At 47.5% G+C, this 9,188-nt stretch overlaps 1 protein-coding gene across 1 annotated transcript in view; it reads right to left on the minus strand.

The window, feature by feature from the left end:
- Positions 1 to 9,188, minus strand: part of TGFB3 (transforming growth factor beta 3) — a 22,429-nt gene that overhangs the window by 8,378 nt on the left and 4,863 nt on the right. Inside the window, exons 3-4 of the mRNA XM_012803417.2 lie at positions 3,845 to 4,008; positions 3,452 to 3,581 (exon numbers count right to left, since the gene is read on the minus strand). Coding sequence (XP_012658871.1) covers positions 3,452 to 3,581; positions 3,845 to 4,008 — 294 coding nt within the window. The remainder of the gene's footprint in view (positions 1 to 3,451; positions 3,582 to 3,844; positions 4,009 to 9,188) is intronic.

Consider the following 9,188-nt stretch of genomic DNA (forward strand, 5'->3'; position numbering starts at 1 on the left):
AAAAAAAAAAAAAGCCAGCTCCCTGAGCATCATACTGAAACCCCATCTCTACGAAAAATATAAAGATGAGTGGGGCATCATGACACAGGCCTGTAGTCCCACCTACTCGGGAGGCTGAGGTGGGAGGATCACTTGAGCCCAGGGGAGGCTGCAGTGAGCTAGGCTGACACCAGTGCACTCTAGCCTGGACAATAGAGTGAGACTCGTCTCTTATAAAACAAAAACAACAATAAAAGAAAAACCCCAGCTCTTTCCCATAAACTTCAGAGCCCAATAAGATCTGTCCTGCTCCAAGTCAGGGCAGCCCCTGGGACACTTTGACACCTACTGAGCTTTAAACTCTGTTCCAGAGGGCTAGCTCAGCGGGAAAGGCAGAACCAATAACAGGGCAGCCGAGCCCCAGTGAGAGGAGAAGAGAACAGAGAGGGAAGCTTGAGGAGTTAGTGTCCTACCCCCGGTCTAAGGCAGCTGGAAGAGGGAGCTGAATATCTGAAGGAGCTACTAACAACACAGTGTACTTCCCGTTCCAGGTGTGTTAAGGTGGGCTGGGAGAGACCTGGAATGGGTGAGTTCTATGATTCTGTGAGTTGGAAAGTCAAGGTGTAGACAGTTGTGTTGGGGATAATGTTAGGGAAGAGGTAGAGAGTAGGAAGGAGTGGCCTGGCTTGGGGAGAGGGCTCAGAATTAATAAGAGCAATCATCAACATTTGTTGAGCTTACCCCAGATCAAACACTGTGCTGAAATTCTATAAGCATTAACTCATCTGATCTCTATAATAATCCTACAAAGTAAGAATTATTTGTATCCCCCATTATACAGATGAGGACACTGAGGCTTAGGGAAATTAAATGGCTTGCCCAAGGTATCCAGCCAGTAGATGGCAGTCCCAGGATCCAACACAGATATCCAGGAGCCCTGGCTGTGTTCTGAGTCAGAGATGGTTGGGGCCCTATCCAAGACCACACACGTGACTCAGTTTCCTCATCAATCCACACCATCAGCTGCTCCAGTTTGGAGTCCATTTGCTGCCTGGTTTGGGGCTATGGACTCTGAAGAGACTCATGAGCTCTGTATAAGTAAAGGCCTGTGTAGTGAGAGGGGTGGGTAATATCCGCCTAAGTGGGAACTGAAGGTTCTAATGAAGAACTAACCTCAGAACTGGCAGCCGTGAGGATGGTGGGTGGGGGACCCATAGGTTTTGTTACGAAATTATCTTTTTGATGTCTCAGGAGGATGGAAATCATTCTCAATGCAAACTTCTCATTGAGTTCTGCAGCTGTGAAAATAAGAACTCCTTCAAGTGCCCAGGGCTTCAAAGAAATCCAGGTGGAGCTGATCAAAATCAGACAGGGAAGCTAAGAGATTAATTTCCCCAGCCCCTCCTTTCTGTAGCCAGGTCGGGCTGTAGGCAGAATGCCGTCTGAGTCAGAATTCCCGCTGCTGTCGCAGGCCCACGTGGGTTCTCCTAGGCTTTTGCCTTTATGCTCAGTAGAAGGGACAGGATGGAATTCCAGTGTACTTTTAGAACTGGGGCAGGACCTCCAGCCCACCCAGCTGCCAACTCAACCACTAAATAAATGGGGCTTGCAAATTCGGATGCCTACAGAGTCCAGGCCTGTCACACCAGTGAGCAAATTGAGCCACCACATGATACCAAATAGGAACTGCCCACCGTATTCTTTTTTTTTTTTTTGCCCACTGTATTCTTTGGGAACAGTGAGGATGGTGGGGGCTGCAGGAATTGAAGATGCATACCCATCATCTCTGGTAAGTGGTTAACAGGAAATCTTCCAATTTTTCAAGAAAAGTCAGGAGTCCAGGTTTTATATGAAATCTCCTGACTTTAAAAAAACAAAGCAAAAATAAAACCTGTTGCCCACTAGCTAAATGTTAACAAAATATGCGAGCCAAGCAGTCTGTGATGCCTGCCTTAGAGCCTTAACCCCCAGTTTCCTAAAACCAAGGACAGGAGAGGATCCACCTGCCTTGGTGACTCTGGGCATCTATGTGTGGGTGGCTTGTGGCTTTTAAGCAGCTGGTGATGGGAGAAAACCCTTCATAAGAAAGAGAAGAGGGACAGGTGGGACTGCCACATGTAACCCAACCCACTGAGCTGCCAGACCAGACAGAAGCAGCCTAGGAAGGGGAGAGAAACACAGAGCACGATGTCAGCAGACACCAAACCTCTAATCCAGACTGGACGGCCTTGGTCTAGTCACTTCACTTCTCCCAGCCTCAGTTTCCTTATCTGACACAATAAAAGCTTGCTCTTGTCACACATATTGAAAGCTATGAAGTTAATACATTTGATGCTTAAAGAAGCTCTGTGAGGCATGCAGGGGAGGAACCGTTACCCAATTTCCCAGGTGCGGGAAGGAACCAAGTGAGGTGTTCAGGACACGTGAGGCTTGATGTACCTATTGGGTAGCTCTACTAGGAAGACTGCCAGGCCCTTCAAACCTAATTGCCCAACCCCATTCTTCTGCCAGTCTTCAATAAATGATACCACCTGCATGTTCAGTCCAAAAATGTGGAAGTCATCTGGGACTTCCCTTGTGTCCTCATGCCCCATACCGAGTTAGCCACTGCTATTGGCTCTACCTCCAATTCCACATAATGTCCACATCCACTCCAACCACCTTCGCCTGAGCCCCTAGAGCTCTCGTCTGGGTAGCTGCAATGGCCCTGATTGGGTTTCCTGCGTCTTCTCTTGATCTCATGGCAACCAGGGGATCTTTAAGGATGTAAAACAAATGGTCTCGCCCAAAGCCTCCACTCTGGTGATCCACAGCTTCTCATCCTGTCCTAAAACCTCGCTATGGCCCAACAGATCCTAAGTTAAATGATCTGGCTCCAGCCACATCTGTAACTCATCCCCATTCCCCCACCCCCACTATGCTGCCACCACACCAATCTGTTCACTGCTGCTAGAACAACTCAAGCTGTCTCCACCTGAGGACCTGGGTCTCTCTGCTTCCTCTGCTTAGGAATGTCCTTTACCCTGACCTTCATGGGCTGACTTCTGCTTATCCCTCAATCGCCCGTGCACAAATGTGCCTTCATCTTAGTGACCTTCCCAGAGCATCGAATGCTGGGCCCCACCGGTTGTTATCATATTGCCCTTCTCTATTTTTCACTTCCTGCTATCAGAAATTCTTATTCATCGATATGTTTACTTGTTTATTATGTGTCTTTTCCGCCAGCACAGAAGCCCCAGGAGATCTGGGACTTCCCCTGTCTGCACAGCTGCATTCCCAGGGCCTGGCTCAGAGTGAGCATGAAGAAATACCAGCTGAGTGAGTGACTGGAGGACACTCAGAGACTCTGGGCAAAGCTGAGTGTTGAACCCACCACGGTGATGCCCCTAATTCTGCCTTCTTCCCTCCGTTTCATGAAAGAGGTAGGGCCCTGAGGTTCCTTCTCAGATGCTCATCATAATGGTCAACCTACCTCTTCTCAATAGCCACTCACGCACAGTGTCAGTGACATCGAAAGACAACCACTCGGCAGTGCCCCGTGTGGGCAGATTCTTGCCACCAATATAGCGCTGTTTGGCGATGTGCTCATCCGGCCGAAGTATCTACAGGTAGAAGAAAAGATTTAATACCCAAGGCCAGGACAAAGTACTATGGGGGACAGGTGAGGGCAGCAACGGGAAACTAGAGGTCTCTGCACCTTAGGTGACTCTTAATCCTCTTAATGACAGATACAGATACAGAAACCAAGGCTCACAGAAGCCAGGCTTCCAGCCCCCATCTGTGGACCCCTGGACCCTATGCAGGCCTGAGGTGGCAAAGCAGCTGGCTCTCCTGTCTGTGCGGCCTCTGTTCCCAGGGGGCTCACCTGGAAGAGCTCGATCCTCTGCTCGTTGCGCTTGGAGCTAGGATTGGGCACCCGCAAGACCCGGAATTCTGCTCGGAACAGGTTGGTTCCATTTTTCTCCACTGAGGACACATTAAAGCGGAAAACCTTGGAGGTAATTCCTTTGGGGCAGACGGCCAGCTCATCTAGGAGAGAAAGCAGTGGGGAGAGGCACGGCCTGAGTGAGGGGCACAGGAGTGGCATGCTGCCAACCAACACTCTCCAAGTGACCGTGGTAGCAGCTTGAGGCCTCTAACTCAAAGGTGGAGATGGGAGGAAGCTTCTTGGTGACCCTAGAACCATATCCAGTCCTGAGAAAGGAGCAATCAGTGCTCAGAGTCCCAGGACATGGCCCTAGAGACTGGACAGTCAAATGTAACTCTCCTCTCCTCGCGTTGCCTGGACAGCCCAACTCTGGCAAGCTCTCCAACCTGTTTTCCCGACTCTTTTAGAAAACACAGATTCTCAGAAGATATCCGCAGTTCCCCTAATAGGTTACACATCTTGTAGCTAGTTAATTCATTCCTATGTTTGTTCTTTCTGACACTCATTCACTTACCAGGCATGTACTGAGCAAGGGCTATGTGTCAAGTGTAGCATAACACTGAGAAGCATAAAGTCAACAGACATGGCTTCTGCTGATCTAAGGGGATTAACATCCAGGGGACTTTATTTTTTTCGAGACAGGATCTCACTCTATCACCCCAACTAAAGTGGAGTGGTGTCATCATACCTCACAGCAACCTCAAACTCTTCTGCTCAAGTGATCCTCTAGCCTTAGCCTCCTGAGTAGCTGGGACTGCAGGCACCTTCCACAACTAGTTTTGGGCTAGTCTGGGTGCTAGTCTGGGCACCCACCCAGCTAGTTTTTCTATTTTTAGTAGAGATGGGGTCTCCCTCTTGCTCAGGCGTCTTGAACTCCAGAGCTCAAGCAACCTACCTGCCTCAGCCTCTCAGACTGCTAGATTACAGGTGTGAGCCACCGCATTTACATTATTAATACATGAAACAAAAAACAAGGCTTGGCGCCTGTGGCTCAAGTGGCTAAGGTGCCAGCCATGTACACCCAAGGTGGCAGGTTCGAATCCAGCCCAGGCCCACCAAACAACGACGGCTGCAACCAAAAAATAGCCAGGCGTTGTGGCGGGCGCCTGTGGTCCCAGCTACTTGGGAGGTGGAGGCAGGAGAATCACTTGAGCCCAGGAATTGGAGGTTGCTGTGAGCTGAGATGCCACAGCACTCTACCCAGGGGGACAGCTTGAGGTTCCTGTCTCAAAAAAAAAAAAAAAAAAAAAAAAAAAAAAACAAAAAAATATATGAACTCAACTAATAGGACCAGAGAGACAGAGTCTTTGGAGAAGCTCAGAATCTGCTATGGGAAATTAAAGGAGGGAGCTTCCTGGAGGAGGTGCTAACTGATCTGGGCCCTGCAGGAGGAGAGGGTTTGAGAATGGAAGGAAACAAGGCAGGGAGGGGAGAGAATGCTGCTCCAAAGCAGCAAAGCTGCAGCCAGGGGAGAAAAGGTTAAGAAAGTAGACTGGGGACCCCTGGAAGGAGGTCAGATTTTATCCTGTTGCTGAGCATGGTGGCTGAATGCCAGTAGTCCCAGCTACTCGGGAGGCTGAGGTAGGAGAATGGCTGGAGGCCAGGAGTTCAAGACCAGCCTGGGCAACAAAGTGAGACCCCTGTCTCTAAATATAATTTAAAAATGTATCTTGTTAACTGCAGGGAGCATAGAAAGCAGTGCAGTGGCATATCATCCCTGTGTTTCAGACCTAATGAAGCAGGGTTTACATGGCAAACAGCACACTTTTTTTTCTTTTTTGAGACAGGGTCTTGCTCCAGTGCCCTGGGTAGAGTGCCATGGCATCAGCCTTGTTCACAGCAACATGACGCTCTTGGGCTCAAGAGCTACTCTTGCCTCAGCTTCCCAAGTAGCTGGGACTACAGGCACCCACCACAACACCCAGCTAGTTTTTCTATTTTTTTTTTGCAGTTTCTGGCCAGGGCTGGGTTTGAACCTGCCACCTCCAGCATATGGGGCCAGCACCCTACACCTTTGAGCCACAGGTGCCTCCCCTAGTTTTTCTATTTTTAGTAGAGATGGGGTCTCGCTCTTGCTCAGGCTAATCTCAAACTCCTGAGTTCAAGGGATCCCCCAGCTCAGCCTTTCAGAGTGCTAGGATTACAGGTGGGAACTACTATGCCAGGCCCAACAGCACACATTTTGAGCCTGGCAGAGACACAGGTGTATGTTCAAACCAAGCTACCCTACAGTTGTTGGTTCTGTCCTCTTTGAGAGTCTTCTCCCTGGACAGCATGTGCTATATCAGCCTCTGTCACCCAATGGTCTCTTCATCCCTATCCATAAGACAGAGGCAACAAAAACTCTTTCCCGCCCCTCAGAGCCAGATAAAGGAAAGATCCTCTTTTTTCTGCTCCCACACACTTTACAACCTTAAGGTCAGAGCAGCATTAACACCCAGAGACAAACTTTCTACACAAATGGTAACAATAGCCAGAAGTTGAAATTCCAGCTGATAGACCCAGATTCCACACATAATGGACATGGCTGGGATGAGCTCATATTAACCCCGAGGGCGATTCAGGAAGTCACAGACAAGGCAGGAAGGATCAGAGGCCTGGAAACAAGCAAATGCACTACCAATCTTTAGGAAAGGATGAATGTTTCTGGAAACTGCCATCTGGTAGACCTGACACTGGTTCTTAGAAAATTAATGGAACAGATGTCGGGAAAACAAATGTGTGAACGCAGGCTAATACAGCCTTGATTAGTAATCGGCTCTGAGAGAACAAACACTGCCAACTCTTTCCTAAACAATTTCAGATAGAACCAGAGAAAGAAATCAGTGATAGCAATCTAATGTGTAAGTGTACACGTGTGTCGTCTTCTGAACAGGGATAAGCTCCTTGGACTGGCAACCTTCTCAAGAACCAACAGACCTAGGTCTTGAAGGAGCTGTCATCAATATGGCTTCAGTCACCATAGCACCTCCAGCAAGAAGAACAAAGGGTCAGTGCCAAGTGTACCCTACTGCAAAAAGGAAAAGGGGAGCAGAAAAAGCACGACTGATGAGGAGAGTCAGTGGCATCAAGGCGGTGGGAAGCCGGGAGATGGGGCAGGCAATGAGCTGAGAGGGTTCTCAGGACCTCCTAGTGACCATCCTTGTTTGGTTTCTTTTGACCCATCAATCAGGCACCTGCTCCCTAAAATGGGCTCCTCTTGGTGAAAATCTTTTTTTTTTTTTTTTGCAGTTTTTGGCCGGGCCAGGTTTGAACCTGTCACCTCTGGTACATGGGGCTGGTGCCCCACCCCTTTGAGCCACAGGTGCTGCCCATCTTGCTTCGAATCTTAAGGAGATTTCAAGATGGAGGAGGGAAGGCTAGAGATTTCCAAATGAGTTAGAAGCTGTATCAGGAGTCAGCTGGTACAACTCTCTTCAGAGCTAGAAACAAATGTCCACAAAGGTCTTGGCCAGGGTATCACATGAGTTAGTTGACACAAGCAGCTTGACTCTAGCAAGCAAAGCTTAGACAATTATCAGTCATTTAAAAAGAATTGTCTATGAGGGAAAAGAAAAGAAAAAGATTAATACAGCCTTATTAATCAAGGCTGTATTAGCTGGCCTTCATAGCTAAATCTGCTGAATAATAATGATGTTTTAAATAATTTGTGGCATGGGTCTGGTGGCTCACGCTTGTAATCTTAACACTATGGGAGGCTGAGGTGGGTGCATTGCTTGAGCTCAGGAGTTTAAGACCAGCCTGAGCAAGAGCAAGAGTGAGACTCCATCTCTATTAAAAAAGAAAAACTAGCTAGGGGTTATAGTGGGCAGGTTCCTGTAGTCCTAGCTACTCGGGAGGCTGAGGCATGAGGATCACTTGAGCTCAAGAGTTTAAGGTTGCCGTGAGCTATGATGCCCTGGACTCTATCCAGGGCAACAGAGTGAGACTTTGTCTCAAATAAATAAATAAACCAAGATATAAAAAAATGCTAGTAGTAAATAATTTGTGGCATGTATCAGAGTGTAAATAAAGACACAAAGTATAATAGTACCACCTTACATTTCCTACTGCTTTTAGTAACCCATCTGACCCTCTCTCTAATCACCCTTGAGGAGAATGAGAACACATAAAATTTATCACTCTACAAATGAGGAAACTCGGCATCAGAAAAGTTCAATGGCTTTCCCTAGGCCACTCAGCTATCAGGTAGCACAAGCAGGATTTGAACCCAAGTCTTCTGACCACACCTCGTTTGTTGAAGCAGAGACTATGGAAGCTGGAGGAGACTGGATCTTCTTCTTCTAGCTTGAGGAGATCATCTAATGGAGCTGGTTCCATCAACATGATGTGGCGGGATTCCATGAAATGGGGCTAGAGCACCAACCTCCAACAAGGGCCAACTGCCAGTTGTGTGGTTCCTAAGCCATGCCTCTGCAGAACACTGGTTTTATTGAGAGCTGGACTAGGGATCCCACCTTTACGAATTAAATTATGACCAACTTTTTCCATTGCACAGAAAAATATATATTGATGAATGCCATTTTTCTCTGTTTTGCTTCAGGGAGCAAAAAAACAAGCAAAGAATATTCATGCAGAGGATTCATGGAAAAACCAGGAAATAGCTGACCATGTTTAGTTAACTGCCTTTTAAAATGTTTTCAGACACCTGGGCTGCTCGGTGTGCCTGTGCTTGCATACATCATTTCAGCTGGTTCTAATGAAGGAGTGTGTGGATCAGTGCAGCTGTACTTCTGCACCCTGGCTGTACATTAGAGTCACCTGGAGAACTTTAAAAACAGATGCTGCCTGGACCCACTCCCCAGTGATTCTAACTACACTGCAGTAAGTGGGTCCACAATAGGTTTTTTTTAAGATCTCCAGATGATTCTAATGCGCAGCCAAGGTTGAGAACCACAGTTTATAATGTTCTGCAAAGGGTACCGTGGCTCCCAGGTGTTCTGGAAGTTTGAGAAACCACTGCTTTAATGGTTTAAATGGATTAACTTTTAAATGAATTCTAGACATGTTGTTTAGCCAATGCATCATCCTGAAAATTTTTGAATTAGGAGTCCATAAACATTCTAAGACCATGTTAAAAACTAGAAAATTTCACAGAAAGATCCAGATTTTCTGTTCTTTGGGGAAACAGTGAGAACTAGTCAAGCTAGACCCAAATCCCAGCAGGAGCTGAGCAGTGAGTGCCTGTTTTTGTTTTTGTTTTTTTTGAGACAGAGCCTCAAGCTTGTCCCCCTGGGTAGAGTGCCATGGCATCACAGCTCACAGCAACCTCCAACTCCTG

This window comes from Otolemur garnettii, unplaced genomic scaffold, assembly GCF_000181295.1.
Source record: "Otolemur garnettii isolate 467f Iridium unplaced genomic scaffold, OtoGar3 scaffold00020, whole genome shotgun sequence".
Taxonomy (NCBI): Eukaryota; Metazoa; Chordata; class Mammalia; order Primates; family Galagidae; genus Otolemur; species Otolemur garnettii.